Raw genomic sequence first — 21986 nt, forward strand, 5'->3', positions numbered from 1 at the left:
AAAATGAAAGGTCTCAAATCTGGCTCTCCCTCTGATCCATGCCCTGCCTCCATTCTGGCATCAATAGCGGAGATTATTAATCCAGTGGTCAACCAGATCCTCAATCTCTCTCTGGAGACTGATCAGGTCCCAGATAGGTGGAAAAGAGTTCAAATGTTACCCCTATTTTAAAAAATCAACACTAGACCCAGAGTTAGCCTCTAATTACAGGCCTATATCGCTTCTCCCTTTCTTTTCCAAGGCCCTGGAATAAGCGGTGAATCATGCTACCACAGCATTTGTCGAAACCAACACACTACTTCACCAGAGTCAGTCGGAATTCAGGGCAAATTTCAGCACGGAGACAGCGCTGCTTGAAGTAGCGGAAGCCATAAAGGAGGTAGTGGATAAGGGCGGCAAGGCCGTACTATTTCTGGATTTATCTGCGGCCTTTGATACCGTCCCCAACAGGCTACTGCTGAGACTTTGGGAGTGCGGGTTTGGGGGCACGGTATTAAACTGGTTTACCTTGTTTTTAAAGGACCGCCAGCAAGAGGATCCAATTTAAGGCCATGGTTCTAGCTATTAAGGCTCTCCACGGCATTGGTGCAGAGTACATTGCGAAGAGAGCCCAATTCTACCACCCTCATCGCACACTTAGGTCTTCAGCACTTCAAATGGCACGAACCCCCAGATACTTTCGAGCACGGATTGGGGGACGCTCCTTCCAGGTGCAAGTGGCGAAACTGGAATAACTCGTCAGTGGAATTAAGGATGACGCAGGATCGTCAGGCATTCAGGAAATCACTGAAAACTTGGTTGTTTCAGCTAGAACGCTCAGTTCAGGTTACTACCGCACAGCGATAAACTGTCATCACTCCCAGCGCCGGGACACTCAATTGAATAGCTGCGCGCTTTATAAAATACATCAAACATAACAACCCGCTTGCCTTAGTATTATCTAGAGCATTTTCCCAGCATTTGAATATACGAGGCAAGTACGGGAGAGAAGATGGGTATGCCTCTTCTTAAGTCTCAGGTACCTTTTGGTCAGCAATATTTTATATTTTAAGTGGCATCAAAGTGCGCATAAAAACGAAATTGACATTTAAAAATGTGTGTAGTCAATTAAAACTGCCAGCATTGCCGCACCTTATTTTACAATGCAACTCCAGTTTTTGGATGGTACTTTACCTGGACATTTTGGACACTGCTTGCTGTGTGGAAGATTGAATATTTAATTTATGGTGAATGATGCAGGATATATTTTTCAAAGGACTACTGAGCGTGAAATAAAACCTGCATTCACTTGGTGGTCATTTAATTTTGGCAACCTGCTTACATCTGTGAACAAAACTCGCAGATGATCTGAAATGCGTCAGGATGTAATTCTAAAGATGCATGCTGCTACTGTTATTTGCTGAATAAAGCATTTGGGAACCTTGCAACTTGTCTACGACCCTCTCACACACGAACAACCCCCCTCATTTCTTCGGGTTTCCCACCCTGGCCTTCCACAGCCTCTTTGAAAGTCTCAGGTGCGGTTTCAAGAAGGTGTTTCAGCATGTGGAGGAACTGACCCAAACCCGGAGTGGTGGGCAGCATTCTGACAATGACGTTGAGGTGTAAGAGGTGGTATCGTAAGGAGGGGGTGGTTTGACAGAGTAGAGGTCCGAGTCGTATCCCCTAAGGGTCGACTTCCTAGTCATCCAATGGCTGCCCCCCCCCCCACCTCCGCACCGGCTAGAGGTGGAGGAGGAGGATCAGGATGAGGTGGTGGAGAACAGGGATGAGGTGGTGGAGAGCAGGGATACGTGGTGGAGAGCAGAGATAAGGTGGTAGAGGACTAATATCCCTGTCCTGGTGCTTTGTAACCATGGCAGTGTTGTGGGCTCTCATGCAGGCTCCTCCTAGAATGTTAGCTCCTTCTTTGAAGGGCACTGGGCTCCTCTTGGAGACACTGGAGAATGGCAGTTCCCATTGGAATTGGGCGTTTTTAAGTAGCATTAACAAACCAATAAATACCTGCTAATTCAGGTGCAGGCGAACAAGTGTCCGGCGCAAAAAAGGGTACTTTTTCTCCTTGTGGGCGAATGTGAGCAAGCTACAAAGTCAGCAGCAAGGATAGCCCCAGATTTAATTTTTTCTAGGTAGGTTATATATCTCTACTACAAAAAAAAGAAGAATTGGTTGTGCGTTGCACCCAACTTGGTTACCTATCGGGCTAAAGTCTACTAGCAGTAGACTAATCATAAGTGACAAGGAAATTACTCCACTTCCCCAAAAACATGACAATTGTGTAGATGGAAAACCTGCAGGACATTTATTGCTCCAGACTACACAAGGCACTTTGGTGAATGCAATAGAAGGCAACTGTTAAGAATGAAATATGTTCAAGTATCAATTCAATATCATGTAAACTTCAGACTGCTTGATCCAGGACTCAACTTCTGAGCAGGCTGAAAGAAGAGTGCCAAGGTCACCCAAGAGACACCGAACCTCACATTTTTTTCAAAGCAGGTACATTCAAGGAGTATAAAAATCAATTTCAGGAGCAGTTCGATTTGATTCCTTTTTGAATTGAAACAGTCAGCAGCTGCACAGTTTAAATATTTGAATATAATTTCCAGTGGTAGGATTTGGAAGCCATATGCACATAGCTAATATCCTCATAAAGGAAGAGCCACCGGAGTCCATCTTTCAAGCCTTTGGTATTTGCAGGCACCAAGGTCTCTGTGATCATATTTTGCTTGATTGCACTTTTAAGGTCCATGCAGAGCTGAAAGCATGAGAGGCCATGCATCTGTACAGGTCTACTCAGTAAATGATCCCAATCACACTCAATGTTAAGACATCATTTAAACGGAAGACCAGGCACCTATAATTAATTGATCTCATCCCAAAAGTCAAATGATTTCACAAAGGAGGAAGGTTATGGGAGCTTCAGAGGCCAGTCACATTGCGATGAGGGAGTTTCAGAACACGTTGCGGCTTACAGAGCAGTACCACAGGTCATCAGGGCATGGATGTTCAAATGTACTTCTGTCAGCACCTAATTGATTGAACAAAAGAAAAAAGCTGGCCAGTCACCCCTACAGAAGCTCTCCACCAGGATTCGGAGGGGGCTCAGATCTTTGAGCCTGCAGGGAACACAAACGTCTTGGATGGTTGTAACGTTCAGTTAGCTGAAATTAAAATAAAATAAAAAAAACATAGACATGACTTTCTATATGAATGCAATTCATGGCAAAAGCTGGCAATCATGCAGAGAACAGAGCAAAAAGTAGCAGTGAAACATAATGATGGCCAATGACAGAGCAAGTAAACCCACAGAGGATGGAATCAGAAGTGCTAATAATTGCTAGGAGAGACAAACAGCAAGCCACAGTGAAAAGTACAAGTGACGGTTATACCTAGCAATGAACAGTGACAGAGCAAGCAATCAGGCAAGGGAAGGACAGTGCTGACAAATCAAATAACCAAGGACAAGAACTAATAAAAGATAGTCATAGAATAAGCGCAGATGACACCGATCAGTTAACTCTGGCAGTATAGGAAACCATGCAGAAAAGAGCTAGGAATTTCCAGTTGAGACCAACCATAAATGAAGGGCACCAAGTATTTTGTGATAGCAAGCAATGACGGAGACAATGAGTCAGAGCAAATGCCGATGATTCCTAGATACAGCTTAAGTGAGCAATTGTGCAGCATACAAGACTGTACATGCCAGAAAAGCTAAGCAGTGCCTGAGCAAGCTATCACACGCAATAGAGAGAACATACTAGTGAAGCTTACAAGAAAAGGACGGCAATGCATAATCAAGCATTTAACAATGCAGAGGACCAGAGACTCCAAGCTGAGAATTGTAACAGAAAGCACAATCAAGCGAATGCTGGAAAAGAGACAGAACCAGAAGTTCAAGATAGTAAGATAACAGCACCAAATTCCATGCAGTACAAGAAAAAAATATCCAAGGCAAACTGAATAGCGAAAATGAGAGTTACACTACTGAAAGCCATGTTATGCCCCATTGGCCTTGGTTCCAAGAAAGCCTTTAACACACTTGCATTACTGGGGGAACGGGTACCAAGCGGCCAGTTCCTGAGTGGTCTGACTTTCAGAGCTGCAGAAGTCTGCTGTAGCCCAATAAGAGTGAGCAGTCAAATATGGAGCATTATTGCTATGTCTGAATAGCCAGGTTACTAGAATGTGGTCACTGCTCAGAGAGCAGAACTGAAAAAACCTTAAAGGGCCCACAAAATGAGCCAAATGTCAAGCCTTTCACAACCCCTACGAGACTATGGTGCTTCAGTGGCAAGGAAAACGCTGGCTGGGGAGAAGAGGAGAAACAAGGAGAGAGCAGCTTAAGTGCTACATGGTAACTGCAGCCCAAGTATTCGCAGATCAGAGCCATCCCCTCCGCTCCAATGTGCAGACACTGCCGGCTCTGCACAATCACTTGCAGAAGACAGGTTTTTTTAGTTCTCCTTGAAACACTGTACATTTCTGGTCACGTTCAGAAGTTTCACACGTCAGCTCTCACTTAAAGACTGTACAACTCGATGCAGCTATGCCACAGTCAATACACATGCTATGGAAACTCTCACAAATCCATACACATCCATTACAGTGGGTTCCGTCAACGGGATTTTAATATATTCTTTATAGAGCACAGTGCGGTCACCCCAGGCTTGAACCAGGATTTTCTCCTTTTCCCCTCCCAGTCATACCCCCAAGAGGAGTATGCTTATTAAATAAAGATGACCAGGTCTTTACATTTTGCTTTGGAGAATGCAGCAAGGATGCTGGCAAAAACTACATCCGGGGTCTGGGAGGCATCCACGTCTGTGTGGATTCCCCGTCTGCTGTAGTATTCCACCAGAGGCGTTGTCATCGTATGGTAGGCAATGAGGCGAGACTTAAGAGTCGTCTCATTATCATCTGAGCGGCGAATTAATGGCTCCCCAGTAACCTGTGAGGGAAGAGAAAAAGGGGAGTTGTAGTATCAGCACATGTTCTACACGAACAGAAAAATAATCCACTCCTATGTCATTTGGCAAATGTACAGTTTTAAACAAGAACAGCTTGTACAACACGTCAAGGTGAGTTCTGTCACCACAACGCTGCACAACAGTAATGAAGTTCAATCCCTCCAACTATGGAGAAGTCTAAAGAAGGAACCACCTCTGCAGCACTGCTCACGCCTACTGAGGGACTGTCCACCACTACAACATAGTACATTTGACATGTCTCATGTAGTCCTTTGTCTGGTGCTTGCAGTACTGGGTATTCACATGCATTGCATACTCCTGCCATTCAGTGTTTAATTGCAGACATGACAAGCTATTTTTGTTTGAAGTCTACCGTTTAGACAACTTGTGGTCACCTTCCCCCTGCCTCCCTTAGGTCACAAGGCACCAGGTTAAATACTCCATCTCATACTGTTTTTCTCCATTGTGTGAACAGTTTCAGTGGAGCATACTGAAACAGGCAGAACAAGTGTAATGTGCATTGCAAGTAGTAACATTAAGTGGCAACAACAATCCGATTCATTGCTTGCTTGGGGGGGAGAGGGGGGGAGGTTGTGGCACATACAGATGGTCACAGGGTAAGTAACTTTCTGTTTCTAGTATGTGTTGCTGTAGATGCACGTGCTCTGCATAGAATATACAGCAGTACCTAAAAGTAATTTCCAGTGACTTAATAAGGATCTTGGAAACTATTTTTTTTAAGACCTAAGCCTCTTGGTGTGTTTGAATATCCACACAGTAATACTTGGTATACATGTGTGGTGTTGACAATGTAGATTTACATGCGTTTGCTACTGAAGTATTTCCCAAGAACGCCATGGAAGCCACTTATAGGCGTACAATGTGCCCAATATATGCCTTTCTCTACCATAACACCTGTGTATTTTTATTTTTTATTTCATAAAGTTTTATATATGTATCTAACAATCAAAATCACAAAAAGTATGCCTGGTTAAATACGAAGAATAAAACGAGTTCACTACGAATTAACACATATTGTGTGTATATATGTGTATGAATGCTGTGGTATCTGAAGAAAGCTTTTTAGGATGAAAATGCTCACTCACTCGAAGAAGACATGCTTGATTCATTGGGTTTCCTCCTCACACCCGGACAGCAAGGTACCAGGTGTGGGCTACAACTTCCCGAAGGGAGGAGCGGAGGTGTTTTTAGAGATGAGCCATTTAATAGGGTGAGGGGCAGAGTGCAAAAATTTATGGAACCAACATGATTAAAACTAAATCCAGAAGGCTAAATCTACTTTATTCAGTTGTCCCCTAGGACAGAATTAAAAAGCGGGGACGGGGGGATTGCAAACAAATATACATACCCCTGTAAATGGTCAGCATGTTTCTGTCCATAATTGACCTCAAAAGGGGTTCAGGCGCATTCATCGGGATCTTAATTATAAGTCACTGTGGAGGTATTATTGCATAAAAAGGATATATAAATGTATACTGGCCACATAAAGGTTATCCTGTAGGGACGGTGATGGCCTGTATGTATTCTGGGTCCACCGTCTATTAGCAGAAAGAAAGCGACCACTCTAAGTCACTGCGTATCGTCCCTGCCGCAACACTGCTGAAAATCAGCGTGGTTCTTGGGGACGTCCCGGCAATTATAGTTGGAGTGACTTATAATTTTGGTTGTTTCCCCCTGGCTGGTGCAGACGCATGAATGGTGGAGGGCTAGTGGGCTTATCCCTATTCTTTCAGGGGAATGGATAGAACTGGATTATTTCGCATATATGCTCCTGAAAAGGGAGCTTCATCTTCCTACCTAGTGCTAGATTTGTGTGTGGGTCAACAAGAGGAGGTGGACCCCCAATGATCTTCCCTGTGGCGGCTTGCATATAGATCTTATGCTGCTTAATATCAGACAACATTAGGAGCTCTATGGATCAGAGGGTTCACTCTTCTCAGAGTTCAGTGTAGAGGTTTTTCGGAGCCGACTTGGAGTGATTTGATCAGACTGTGGCACAAGCGGGTATAAGCTGGTGCAGAGGCTTGATGCTCTTCACAGAAATATTTCCTGAAGCAGAGGAGGGTCTCTTGGATTTAAGGCCCGGGAGGCAGAAGCCGCACCAAAAGGTTGAATCCTTTGGTGGCTTATCTCTGCATTAGATGCAGACTCCTTCATGATTGGTGCTCTGCCTCCTGGTGAAACCTATTCAGCAGCCAACCACCAGACGTTTCATCCTCGGAGTGGGCGCATTCGAGGACTAGGGGTAGTCTTTATCCTGGGTCCTTGGATTGGTTGGGGAAACATGGTCTCTTCCTCGAAGTCAGAACCCTCCAAGCTGAAAACCTTGTATATTCCTTTGGCCGGCCTTATCTTATGGGTTGCAGATGTATATGGCTCTGCACTCGGCAACTAATCACTGTGTCAGTAACCCACCAGGAAGGTAAGTTACATAAATCGAATACACAAGTTAGTGCGGAGCCATAGTCTGCTTATTACATATTAATTCATAAAACTTTGCTAGTTACACAAATGTACTTTATTATGAAATGTTCTCCCAAATATAATCTTCCTACAAGTGACTCCTTTATATTCTCCATACAGACTATTTTCATTCACAGAAATACTTCACATTGTTAACTCTATGCAAAAGGCAACATATTTTTTCTTGAGAAGAGAAATTAAAGTCTTGTGAGTTCATTCTTCATAGACAGATACAGCCACGAGCTAATGCTTGATATACAGACACAGCCAACATGTGTTTCAGGGCACAACAACCACTTCTTAGGACTTAGATGAAAAGGGAACAAGAAAGAAAGCTAGCTTCGTAGTCACAAAAATTCTCGAATTCAACAATGGTTAAGATACAATGTCACAAGTCCTTGATGCACTGTTATTCTAGTTTCTTATTAATGGAATGATCTCTTAAAATATGACAACCTCATTCCTTCGGTTTTAATATCAACATATCCTACAGGATACCTTCAAATTAGGTCATGCCTAAGATTTGCACCTTGCATTCACGTGTCGTGTTTCGCAGCCGACCATTCACAAACACTTGTCTTTGGCTTGACCTTGGGCCTAATGGGTCCCTGCCTTCTTATTCTGCATCACTGATGTCCTTGAAGATGGCCGATATAGAAGTCGGATCCAGATGCTACATGCAATGGTGAGCCCAGCAGCAAACTTGTCTGTACCAAAGGATCTTATTTTTTTTAAGCCTGGCAGGCTCATGCTCTAGAGACAGGCAGAGGTCGCATAATCTGTGTTGATTGGACCACATGTACTTGGCATTATACATTGGGCAAAACCGGGAGGGCATTTTCTCCAATCACTCCCACACCTCAAACAGGGCCTCTTAAAATGATTTTTGTTCAGGAAGGGAACCACACCAGGGTATTTTGGAACCTAAAGAGTGGCCACCGGTATGGACTGTGAAGATTGTTCTGACTATTACCAGAAATCTGGAGCCACAGGGAACAGAACATTTGCAAACTGTTGTGGAGTTTGAGCTAAACATCCGAATCCAATAGTGGGAAAAAAGAATTTGAGGGTAAGTCTTTGTCCAGATGCATTGTGTGCTGAGGAAGGAGACACAAGACAGACAGAAGACCTGTTTGAACAAAAATAACTAGTGATGTCCACGAACCAATACTATATGGCAGGATTATGCACAGCACATGCATCTCCAGCAACAGATACCAAAAAGATTGTCCTCGCAACACCTACATGCATAAACTGAGGAAGGACTGGTCCCTACAATAGTGCACAGACCTACAAGGTTTCTACAACACAGCGAGGTGTGAAGCGAGAACGCCTAAGATGCCACTTGCTCAGTAAAAGAACAGCTCATCCAATATTTAATGTGGATTTACAGTTCTACAACACTATATGAACTGGCTCTGCAACCTTCAGGCGATATGAAATGTAACTTGGCAGTAACACGGTTTCTGCAGAATGAATATTATCTTATCAAAAGAGAAGGATCACTTGTCCTGCATAACAATCGGGTATGCGGAATCGGTTTCTTGTAAGTCCCAATAAAAAACCCCTCATTCACGTGTAGTGTTTTTTGGGTAACGTTTAAGCGGTATATCTTGGTTCTCCGCTTTGTTTTACACGTGTTGGCACAATCATTGGGTTTAGTGGTTATGCACCTCCACTGGTGACTTACAAGAAACCGATTCCGCATACCCGATTGTTATGCAGGACAAGTGATCCTTCTCTTTTGATAAGATTATACATTAACGAAGGGAACTGAAGGATCCCAATTCCTTCCTCCCCCCCCTCTTGATTAATAAGAATGAATATTATCTGCAGATTTAGTTTGCCTTGAATTTATATTCCAGCATCTGGAGGACTTCAGGACTGTCTAGATACCTAAAAAGATTTGTGCAGCCCCATCAAGCAATCAGGAGCAGGACACACAAGATGATCACCTCTTTGACCTCCATTCCCGGATTCCTATGTGGAGGATTTCCTTGGTGATAAGACGAGCTTTGTTGAGAAGCTCACATATTGAAATTACAAAAAGATGTCAGTACTGGTGAAACACTGCAACAGTTAAGTAGTTTTCTTTCGGTAGCAGAGAATATTTTAGTGGTTATTATATATAGTGAAACAACTCAGTACAGAAAAAAAGGTAAAATTACTAAGAATCGGGAACCTTCATTTCACACAAGCTTCACGTTTGGCACTCGCTTTAAAGTGATTACACTTCTGGAACATTTTATGATCTTCTAGTAGAACGCCTGCAATTTCTGCTAGAGGTACAAGCCTCAAGACAGATACCATGGCAAACTTAAGCCAACAAAAATAAAAGTTTGGTAACCAGTCTAGACAAACCCCGGTTGATATTACTGTACTTCTTACTGTACTAATCATAATGCAAGAAACAATGTCCTAGGCAGTGCCTGGTTTGGAGATGGCTCTGCAGTTGGGACAGACCAAAACTAACAAACTGATTTAAATTTGTGAACCTTTACACCCCGTCAACAAAGCATGTTGTACCTCCCGGCATCTGAGCTACGAGTCTTGAAAGGAACTGGAAACAAAATATTCAACAAAGTATACAATTATGCCTAAGTAAGGCATTACATTAGAGAGATATCCAGAACAAGTTGAGGGAAAAAAATACCCCTACAAATAACTGTTGACCTGCCATCAGAGCTACAGTATCAGTGCCCTTTGTAGCGAAATGTAAGTGTACAAAAGTCATACTTCAAGGTGCTGCTGCATTATGATGAGACAGTTACAATCATTATGATAAATTGGCTCTATATGGAGACTGGATTCTAAACGTTGACACCTAAATAACCGCTGAGTGCCAACAGGTCAGCACAAGGGATATCCATCTTAAAAAGGTAAAATGTGTAATTTTTTAGATTTAATTTCCAATTTCTACTCCTTAACTTCAATGTTGCTTTTTCACAAAATCTAGGCTCCTGTTCTGTTATCCAAGTATAAGACGCCACTGTGAACTGAACTCGAAAATTATATTAGACAAGATGGTGTCACATGGATCATTCTCTCAACGCTGTGTCATAAGTTAAAAAAATAAAAAAGGGGGTGTAGGATGTGGCCATAGGTGATCGGCATTTAGAAACCATAGATGGTCCCAGTATCCTTGCAGCAAAGTTTCTCTTACTAAGTGATCAGTACTAAGAAAAAAAACAATCAATGTCACAACTAACAGGCTCATTAAAATGTCCGTGCCAGAAGATACATACCAATGCTAGCTTGCAAAGCAAAAGCGAAAAAAATAAACTGTTGGACCCGGCCTCGTGGCGTGGTCCCACTCCTCCCGCATGGCGGGCCATGGACGGCATCGACCCCTGTCCTCCCCCCTGCAGCTACCCTCTCCAACCTTCAACGAGAGCCGCCACTCCTGGCGACCCCCGGCTCTCTCCCTCAGGAACACGGCGACCCCTACTCGCCCCACTCTGCTGGCCCAGCCCCTACCCCGGGCCACCATCTCAGATCCCGACTCCATCTTGGGCCTTCCACGTCCGGACCACGTGGCCTCGGCCCGACCTCGGCCGCGGCCCCAGCGAAGCCCCGACATCGAGGCACCAAGATCCGACCAGGTGGTAAAGCGGCCACTCGACGGATCAAGGAGGAGGGGAGTTTCGATAGCCCTCCAGCCGTTCCCGGACGCCTGGTTTCGATCGCCCTCCGGCCTCCCTGGGCGCTGGCTCCACCCCCCTGCTTGGTGTCTGGACACTCTCATCCCGGCCCCTCTGACCCCCAGGCGCGAGGGTCCAGACATTAAAGGACTCCAGACCTATATCTGGGGCAGCTCTGGGATGGGTCGGCAGTTGTATCCTGGAGTCGAGAGCCCTGCTGATGGAATCGCGGCTGACCCCGAGAGAAGAACTCACTACTTTGAACCCTGGAACCTCGGAGCCCTGCTGACCTGGTCGTGGCCCCCCTACTTGCTGAGAAGACCCTCACGGAACATCGGAGCCCTGCTGACACTGTCGCGGCCCGACCTCGCTGAACCATCCTCTGAGCCCTGCTGACGCTGTCACGGCCCGACATCGCTGAATCATCTTCGGAGCCTTGCTGACGCTGTCGCGGCCGACCTCGCCGAACCATCTTCGGAGCCCTGCTGACGCTGTCGCGGCTCGACCTCGCTAAACCATCCTCGAAGCCCTGCTGACGCTGTCGCGGCTCGACCTCGCTGAGCCATCTTCGGAGCCCTGCTGACGACATCGCGGCTCGACCTTGTGGAACCCCCCAGCTCGAGGATTGAGAGCTGTGCGTAGGGTATCCCCGTGCCAGGCTGGTACTAAGACTGTCCAGCTACCCCCTTCCCACAGTTACCGAGACATTAAGGATCCCTCTATCCGTTTGTACATATGCTGAGAGAACCTACCTTTATTGTTGATAAAGTCTCTAAAAATCTAACCTCTTGTGCGGTGTCCCTTTGTAGCGGTGTGATTGCTCGACTGTTACGATTCTAGGAGAGGAACCTCGCCAAGGAGGCCTCTCGACGACGCTCGGCCAACTCCAGAAGGAGAGGGGGGTCTCGGGGTGGTCAGTCAGACATCTTCTGCCTCCGCTGGGATCGCCTTTCTAACATTGGTGGCAGGCGGTGCGATCCGAGCCGATGCAAATCGTACAGAGAGTAACTCACCCACTACTGACAGAAACACACCACAACCATGAGTACCAAAGAAACCAGACCGACCGCGGAGTTCCAGAAGGAACGGTTGGAAGAATATACCCACAAAGAATTGAAACAATTCTGCAAGGACCTGGGCATCGCTACCACTGGACTAAGCACCAAGGACGATTTCCAGCAGGCCCTACAAGCATGGGTGGAGGCAGGAGCGACGCCACCCCCGATCGAAAATGACACGGTCCCAGACATGCACCCAGAAACTATCGCAACCCCAGCGGAGGAAAGAAATGCCAACGTAGACGCGGGCCTCTCCCACGAAAACGCCTGAGAGCGAGAAAGGAGCCGGCTCCACGAATTGGAACTCGCCCGACTCCGTCTGGACGGAGAACTACAGCTGGCCGAGAAAAAGATAGCCCTTGAGCAACTACGGCTGCAAGGAGACCTGGAGGAGAAACAAAGGCAGAGGGACTTAAAGGAGAAGAAGCTCACGTTCGAGCACGAGCGTGGCTTAAAAGAACTTGAGATCAAGGCCAAACATGGTGAGGCCAGCGCCCCCGGGAACCGAAGCCCACCTGCTCCTGCGGACACGAAGGTCCACATCCCCAAAGATGTCGTCAAAGAATACTATAAAAACGACGACATCCAACAATGGTTTAAGGCGTACGAGGTAGCCATGGCCTCTCATCGAATACCCCAAAAAGACTGGGGTGCCGGCTTGTGGGGGAAGTTTGTCAGCAAAGGGAGAGACACCCTGCTAGAGCTCCCAGATGCCGAGATGACCTCTTACGAACATATGAAAGACGCCCTACTTACTCGCTATGGACTCACCCCCGAGATGTACCGGCAGCGATTCCGAGACTGTAAGAAAATCCCCGGTACTACGTGGGTGGAGTACGTGAACTTCTATAGCAGAGCCCTAGAGGGATGGCAAGGGCAGCCAGGTCACCACCTACGAGCAACTGTTCAACCTCATTGTATGGGAGCACCTCTCCAACAACTGTTTTGTCTAACTCAAACAACATCTCCTCGACAGCAAGCTGACCGAGCCACGTAAACTCGCTGTCGAGGCCGATCGATGGATGAGCACCTGGGTCCCCCGGAACTCGATGGGAGATTACGGCCGAAACCCCCAGAGCTCCCCCGGCCAGCGAGGCAGCTGAGGAGGCCAGAACAGGAACCGAGACTCCCCCGCGGTGTCGTCCCGGAGTCCACCCCGGGGGCCGCCCCCGACCCACACTTCGTCATCCCTGGCCAGAAGAACGGCCCCCCCCAGCACGGCCGGGGCCCCGCTCGAACGCTACCTGTTACAAATGCCAGCGGCCCGGTCACTATGCCAGTGACCCCCACTGCCCGTTGAACCAACGACCTGGCACCACCGGTCCTCCAAACCGCCAGATCGCTGCCGCCGCCCTGGGAGAAGAAAGGGGCGAAGAAGAGAACTATGACGAAGACCAGACCGAGTGGGAGCCCGCCGCCATGTCCCTGGTATGTCTAGGCGAAAGAGACATGATCCCCCGGGCCCCGATCCCGGGCAACTCAGAAGTACCGTCAGTGGGTCACCATTAATGGGCGCCGTTGCCACTTGGTGACCCCGACCAGATCCTGCCCAATATGCTATGTCCAGTACGGTCGGCGGACAATACAGAGAGCCTGTGCCAGATGTCCCGAATCCCCTTCAAGGGGGGGGGGGGGGGAAGGGGGGTGTCGGCGATGCTGAAAGTGACCGTCCGGGACGATGTCCCCGTGGACTGCCTCCTCGGGAACGACCTAGAAAGTTCCCCCTGGGCCCACATCGAGCGGAAAGAGCATCTGGGGATGCTAGGCCTTCCCGAGTGGGTCTGTGTGACCACCCGATCCATGGCCGCCCAGGCCACCGCCCCGACTGAATCCACACCGACCGAAGAACCGGAGTGGCCCGCACCTCCGCCGCCCTCCGTCCCCGAAGACGCCGACCCTGAGCCCGGCCCACTGGGGCCCACTCGTGAAGAAATTGCCGAGCTCGGCGACCTCCCGGAACTAGCCCAATGGCGCCAAGAGGGTGGCCCCACACAAGAGCAGTTCCGTCAAGAACAGAAAGCGTGTCCCTCCCTCGTGGGAACCCGACAGCAAGCCGCCGGAGACCCCTCGGGGTCCCACTGGGTCTATTGGGACAACGATCTCCTCTACAGCGAACAGAAGATTGCCGAACTGGGGGCCAGTCGGGTGCTGGTGGTCCCCCTCCGATTCAGAGACTTCCTCCTGAACCTGGCACACGATGTGCCGCTCCCGGGCACCTGGGGCAGGACAAAACCTACAGCCGCCTGGTGACCCATTTCTACTGGCCAAAAATGAGAAATGATGTGAACAATCACTGCCGGACTTGCCCAACCTGCCAAGCCAGCGGGAAGAGCAGAGGGAAGCACAAGGCCCCTCTTCAACCCTTCCCAGTCGTCAACACCCCATTCGAGCGGGTGGGGATCGACATTGTGGGGCCTCTGGAGCCCCGAACCTCTCAAGGTCATCGGTTTATTCTCGTCCTGGTGGACCATGCCACCCGCTATCCCAAAGCCATCCCTTTCCGGACCGTAACGGCCCCCGTGGTGGGCCGGGCGCTGATGGGGATCTTCTCCCGGGTGGGCTTCCCCCGAGAGGTCGTCAGTGACCGGGGTACGAACTTCATTTCCTGATACATGAAGTCCCTGTGGCAACAGTGCGGGGTCACGTACAAGTTTACGACCCCCTACCACCCCCAGGGAATGGACTGGTGGAACCTTTTAATCGAACCCTCAAGGGGATGATCATGGGCCTGGAAGAGCCCTTGCGACGCCAATGGGACGTGTTGCTGCCCTGCCTCCCTCAGAAGTCCCTGGGGTTCAGCCCCTTCAAACTATTGTACGGACACCCCGTCCGGGGTTCCCTCAGCCTGGTCAAAGAAGGCTGGGAGGTTGCAGTCCGAGATGCTCCCCCCCCCGACGTCTACCGGTACCTCCTGACCCTCTGAAAGTAGACTCGGAAGTTCAGGGAACTTGCCGAGGCCAACCTCGAGGCCAGCCAAGAGGAGATGAAACGCTGGTATGACCAGAACGCCTCTTCCATTGAGTTCGAGCCGGGCCAACAGGTCTGGGTCATGTCCCCGGTCGAACCCTGTGCCCTCCAGGACAAATGGACTGGGCCCTTCAAAGTGGTGGAGCGCAAGAGCCCCGTCACCTACCTGGTGTACATGGAGTCCCCCAGGAACCTCCTCCGGGTCCTCCACACCAACAGGCTCAAGCCTCACTTTGTCCGAACGGAACTTAGTCTGCTGATGGCGGGGCCGAAGAAGACTCCGAGCCCCTACCGGACCTCCTGAGCACCTCCGAGAAAGACGGCTTCGTAGAGGGGGGTCACCCTCTCCTCCGCCCATACCCCGGAACAGCGCCAGGACTGCCGAAAGCTGTTGGGTCAATTTGCAGACTTGTTTTCTCTCACCCCCGGAGTCACCCAGTGGTGCGTCCACGATGTCGACACCAGTGTCAGCCCGCCTGTGCGACACCGGGCCTACCGAGTTCCCGACCGAGTTCGGACCTGCATTCAATCGGAGGTCTCCAGGATGCTGGCCCTGGGGGTGGTCGAACCCTCTGACAGTCCATGGGCCAGTCCCGTCGTCCTGGTCCCAAAAGCCGCCGCCCCTGGCGCCACTCCCGAACTGCGATTTTGTGTAGACTACCGGGGGCTGAACGCTGTCACCCAGACCGATGCCCACCCCATTCCCCGGGCCGATGAACTGATCAACCGCCTGGGGGCGGCCCGCTACCTGAGCACATTCGACCTAACCTCCGGCTACTGGCAGATCGGACTCACCCCGGGCGCCCAAGAGCGCTCCGCTTTCTCAACCCCCGATGGCCACTACCACTTCGGGATGAAAAACGCCCCAGCAACCTTCCAGAGGCTGGTGAATAAGGTACTGGCAGGGCTAGAAGAGTTCAGCGCTGCATATCTGGACGACATTGCGGTGTACAGCCTCCACTGGGCCGAGCACCTCCAGCACCTCTGGGAGGTCCTGACGGCCCTCAGACGGGCCGGACTGACCATAAAAGCAAGCAAGTGCCAGATCGGCCAAGAGTCCGTGACCTATCAGGGACACCAAGTGGGGAGCGGCCATGTGGCTGCCCTTCAATCCAAGATCGACGCCATCATGGCCTGGGAGCCCCCGGTCACCCAGACAGCAGTCAGAGCCTTCCTAGGGCTCACTGGGTATTACCGGCGCTTCGTGAAGAATTATGGGAGCATTGTGGGCCCCCTCACCGAACTCACTTCCAAGAAGCAGCCACAGAAGGTGTACTGGACACCCGAGTGTCAGGCCGCCTTTGAGACTCTGAAGACAGCGATGTGTACCGCCCCTGTGCTCCAAGCCCCCGACTACAGCCGGGAATTCGTAGTCCAAACCGACGCCTCGGAGCACGGTGTCTGGGCGGTACTTTCCCAAATCAACCCCGAAGGAGTTGATCAACCTGTGGCCTTCATCAGCCGACGTCTGCTGGCCCGAGAGCAACGCCGGAGCACCATTGAACGGGAGGCCTTCGCCGTGGTGTGGGCCCTCAAGAAACTCCGACCCTATCTCTTCGGCACCCACTTCCGGGTGCAAACTGACCACCGGCCTTTGTGGTGGTTGATGCAGATGCGAGGAGAGAACCCAAAGTTGCTGCGATGGTCCATCTCCCTACAAGGGATGGACTTCACTGTGGAACATCGCCCCGGCCACGACCACGCCAACGGCCTGTCCCGCTTCCTCCACCTCGGCGAGGAGAACCCCCAAGAAGATGGGTGACTCTCCCTGCCTTCAGCTGGGGGGGGGACGTGTGTTGGACCCGGCCTCGTGGCGTGGTCCCACTCCTCCCGCATGGCGGGCCCTGGACGGCATCGACCCCTGTCCTCCCCCCTGCAGCTACCCTCTCCAACCTTCAACGAGAGCCGCCACTCCTGGCGACCCCCGGCTCTCCCCCTCAGGAACACGGCGACCCCTACTCGCCCCACTCTGCTGGCCCGGCCCTTACCCCGGGCCGCCATCTCAGGTCCCGACTCCATCTTGGGCCTTCCACGTCCGGACCACGTGGCCTCGGCCCGACCTCGGCCCCAGCAAAGCCCCGACATCGAGGCACCAAGATCCGACCAGGTGGTAAAGCGGCCACTCGACGGATCAAGGAGGAGGGGAGTTTCGATGGCCCTCCAGCTGTCCCCGGACGCCTGGTTTCGATCGCCCTCCGGCCTCCCTGGGCGCTGGCTCCACCCCCCTGCTGGGTGTCTGGACACTCATCCCGGCCCCTCTGACCCCCAGGCGCGAGGGTCCGGACATCAAAGGACTCCAGACCTATATCTGGGGCAGCTCTGGAATGGGTCGGCAGTTGTATCCTGGAGTCGAGAGACCTGCTGATTGAATCGCAGCTGACCCTGAGAGAAGAACTCACTACTTTGAACCCTGGAACCTCGTAGTCCTGCTGACCTGGTCGCGGCCCCCCTACTTGCTGAGAAGAAGATCCTCACGGAACATCGGAGCCCTGCTGACGCTGTCGCGGCCCGACCTCGCTGAACCATCCTCGGAGCCCTGCTGACGCTGTCGCGGCCTGACCTCGCTGAACCATCTTCGGAGCCCTGCTGACGACGTCGCGGCTCGACCTTGCGGCTCGACCTTGCGGAACACCCCCAGCTCGAGGATTGAGAGGAGTGCTTAGGGTATCCCTGTGTCAGGCTGGTACTAAGACTGTCCCGCTAGCCCCTTCCCACAGTTACCGAGACATTCAGGATCCCTCGATCCGTTTGTACATATGCTGTGAGAACCTACCTTTATTGTTGATAAAGACTCTAAGAATCTACCCTCTTGTGTGGTGTCCCTTTGTAGCGGTATGATTGCTCGACTGTTACGATTCTAGGAGAGGAACCTCGCCAAGGAGGCCTCTCGACGACGCTCGGCCAACTCCAGAAAGAGAGGGGGGTCTCGGGGTGGTCAGTCAGACATCTTCTGCCTCCCCTGGGATTGCCTTGCTAACAAAAACATTTCGAAATACAGGTGGAAAAGCAAACACTGCTGCAGCCGTGGCACTTACCTATGTTTAATAATAATTAATCAACTGGTAGGGAGGAGGAAAATGACTGTGTCCATTTTATTTCCCCATGGTAAGTATCAAATTAATCAAAAGAAAAATGGACACTTGTGTAACAATTCTGAACCAGTGGTTAGAAGATGAAACGTCCTCAAAAACTCAATGTTTGATTGGAAAAAGCGTTATATATGTTTTGTCCGCCCCACATTGATGTTGTGGCAGTTATCATTGGACGTTCCAATAAGTGCTTGGTGCCAGCCTCATCCAGAGGCAGCTCTGGTATAGAATGCAGTGTCCAGAGATTATGGGTTACCCACACCAAATGATGAACAAAAAAGAAAAAATGTTAAAAAATAGAAGGTCACCCTTATGTTTTAATGTGAGGTGAGATTCAATTATCATAAAAAGAATTGATACTACAACAAGATCGAGTTACTGGATCTCTTTAGTATTCTAATGGACTTGTCGACATGTTTCAGCTCCTTCTGGCCCTGCAGGGTCTATGGAGCTTTCGTCAGGACTCACACATATAAATGTGTTACTCACACAATTTGTGTCGTAAAGTTAGAGTGTACCTATTCCGGCCCTCAGTTATGTAAACTCGCTCTCCACAATCTGTTTTTGAGGAGTCTCGGACTCCAACAGGGGGTACCGCTTCTTAGAGCGCAGAGCCGCGTGGTACGTGCTTCACCGACTTGTGCTGACTCTGCCCCCGGAAATGACCTATGTTTGCCAGAGCAGTCTGAGCTACTGAGGAAGAGACCAACCCCGACTAGTAGAACTTTAAGTGCATACATTTACTCACCAATGGAACTGTGGCACCTGCCCACGTGTGCCAGAGCAGCAGTCACTTCTTAAAAATAGGCCTGTTAGCATGGTACTCGCTCAGGTTTGCTGAACTGATTAAGATGGTGGTTCGCCTCCAGCAGTTTTCATTTGTGTTGCGTGTGGACTATGCCGCAGGCAGTGTAAGCTGCTACTTGGCACTTGTAAGTGTGCCAAGTGCCAAAGAGACTGAGTGGCTGTCAATAGTTCTATCCCCAAGAGTGCCGGCTCGATTCCAGCAGCTGCTCGAAGCAACCCAGTTTCTGACCCCAGACCTGTGCCAGAAATGACTGCATCAATGCTTCATTCCAGGGAGGCACAAGCGACTGCTTCCAAGCCTCAACTGTCAGAAAGGAGTAGGCTTGACAGTGACTGACATGGTCTGCCCAGAGGGGGTCCCTCTTATGAAGACAGCTGAACACTGCAGATGCATCAGCATACTGTGCTAAAAGCGAAAGGTTGCCTGGCATGAGCGTGACCAGCACACTTCCCCAGCTAGTGAGGAACACTAAATGATAAGCAGGAGGCCAAAACGAGGTCTACCAGGGCCCCAGAAGAAGGGTGATAGACTTAGTGCTATTACTGCCAAAGACTGGTAACTTGGGGGTGGCGGGGCACAGAAAGCATGGTACTTGCACTACTATCCATACGCAATCTAAAAAGGGAAGGGTGGTAGAGTGCAGAGTGGAGGAGGCAGTTTTCTCTGCAGTATTAGCCTCATGCCTGTAACATGGGTATCCGATGCTTTGGGTTAGTGTCAAGTACAGAGTTATATAGTGCGATAAAGCACATCTGTTTATTACGATAATCACTGGGCCTCACTATTACATTATTGTCCAGTTGGGTATCCAGAGTAGAGTCTTTAGTACAAACAAACCTCACTGAAAGGCCTGTAACCGCTTGCATTGCTACCACTGAAGAACAAGTTACCATTGGTAACACTCTTCCTAGTGGATAACCTCACGGCAGATGAATTTGCCCTGGCACCAGATTGGATCAGGAAAATTCAAAAGCAGATCTGCAGTGGGACGGTAGGCAATACAGTGCAGCTTTGCGTCCATCTTATTCCACTCTGCAAGTGACAAATGGAGCTGCATGAAAGCACCACCTATGCACGCCCACATCACTTTCTTTCATCAACTCATTTGCATAAGCAGACCAGGAGCCCAACAGCAAACTGAATAAACCAAATTGGGATCTTTTTAGATGGAAGACTCCATACCACAGACCGGGTAGGCAGGAGTGTGGTATGTACTCTGCGGTTAGATAGAGAAGAGTAAACTTGTTTTTCTGATGGATACTTCTAACATCAGATTTATCACCATGTCAATCTACCAAAGCAATACTGCCAAAGATAGCGGGTCTGTGAAAAGGCTTTGGCCTTTGAATCATGCATCGAAATCCAGCCCCAGAGGCACACTTCATGGGGGTCACTCGGACAATTGATTTGAACAGTCTCTACAAGGTTTAAACCCCTGTTTTTTTTAGGGGGCGACATGTCAGTTTCTTGCACAATGGAAAATTTGGAAGGAAATCTCTTCACACAAAGAAGGAGCGTAGCTATAGATCTGCGCCTGAAGGTGCCACTCAGGTCATCACATCCAGATCGGAACTTCATCTAAACAGTCGCAGTGGATCACCTACCAGCGCCCAAGATCACTGGTTTTGTATCTTCCAGATCTAGTTTGGAGCCATACGAAATACACAAAGCGAGTAATCTGCAGTTAGAAGCACCCATCAGAAAGTTAAGTGTTGAAAAGGTTGTACTTGGCCAAGTTTGCAGAGCCAGAGTAGGAAGGGCCTCTGGAACCTCAGAGGCAAATATTCCAGGCCCCCACAGCTGTGGTCCGGTAGCCCCTGCTTATCTTAATGTCATCCCCAAACAGGGTCAGAAGAGTTGAGAGCAACACTGTGAGCACGGTGCAGGTATCTGAAACGGGAAGCACCACACGAAGGAGAGAGAGCAGGAACACACATGCACGCTCATGGAGTGCTGAATGAAAAAGACAAAATGTAGTTCCCTTAATGTGTGCACTGGAAGTATACAAATCATCCAACCAAAAGAATGGTAAAGAACCTATGCTTCAGACGAGAAACTAACACTTAGAAGGAAAGCCATTGAAAAAGAAACAAATTGAGAGTACAAGGAAACCAACCAATGACAAGCAGTAGGCTGGCATGACCCTATTGTACGTTTTTGGTGTGGTCCACAAGAAGTTTTTCGACAACAGAAAAAAGCTAAAAGTTGACAAAAGGGAGACCTAATTAATGCAGATATATACAACTAAACTAACATTTACCTAGACCTAAACTAGGTTCCTTCCACGGACAGTTTGTCCAAGCTTGGATCTCCGAAATATTCCTAGAATACTAAATCCTCCCAGGGGGATGTGGGGGTGTCCACAAATATGCATTGGAAAAGACCCTAAATAATAAAATAGACTTTATTAATACAGCAATCAATCCTGTTTAATATCCTATAACGTTTCTAGTTAGAACATGTATACTTTCCAGTGCATTGAAAAATGCACCGAGCAACTGAACAGACTTTTTGCACAGAAGACATTTCCTTCTGCAATGAAAAACCTCAATTGTGTAGCATGATTGGATCACATCAAGGTTTGCACTTTCTGCAACAGGGATAATCAGCTTGCCAGTTTCCATATAGGCAAGTGCCATTTTTGTTGCTCTGAGCTGCGAGTTCTACTGCTAAGAAAGCAGTAAAGAGCCTTATGACTGATACAGGGTCAAACTTCAAGATCTCGATCCATTAATAACACTTTTGCACAATCTAAAAAAACGCATTTGTACGAGAGCGCGGGAATACGCATCTCAGCTTTGTGGAGCAAAAGGAAAATGCTACTTACCAGTATGCATCTGTTCTTGGCATGTAGAGCTGCAGAGTTGCACACTATGCATAGATTGCCACCTAGTGTTGGGCCCGGATGTTTGCAGTTTGTTTTGTTGTAGAATAGTCTTTGGAAGTCACGGGATAGGTGACTCCTCCTT

At 49.3% G+C, this 21986-nt stretch overlaps 1 protein-coding gene across 2 annotated transcripts in view; it reads right to left on the reverse strand.

The window, feature by feature from the left end:
* Nucleotides 1–2279: 2279 nt before the first annotated feature.
* AK2 (adenylate kinase 2) overlaps nucleotides 2280–21986 on the reverse strand; it is a 120916-nt gene continuing 101209 nt past the window's right edge. Inside the window, exons 6-7 of one of the 2 annotated variants that reach the window (XM_078680757.1) lie at nucleotides 4756–4951; nucleotides 2280–3164 (exon numbers count right to left, since the gene is read on the reverse strand). In XM_078680757.1, coding sequence (XP_078536883.1) covers nucleotides 3157–3164; nucleotides 4756–4951 — 204 coding nt within the window. In that variant the 3' untranslated portion in view covers nucleotides 2280–3156. Of the gene's footprint in view, nucleotides 3165–4613; nucleotides 4952–21986 lie in introns of those variants that run through there. The other variant, XM_078680756.1, reaches the window with a different exon arrangement.

The sequence above is a fragment of the Lissotriton helveticus genome, chromosome 3_1, assembly GCF_964261635.1.
Source record: "Lissotriton helveticus chromosome 3_1, aLisHel1.1, whole genome shotgun sequence".
Lineage (NCBI taxonomy): Eukaryota > Metazoa > Chordata > Amphibia > Caudata > Salamandridae > Lissotriton > Lissotriton helveticus.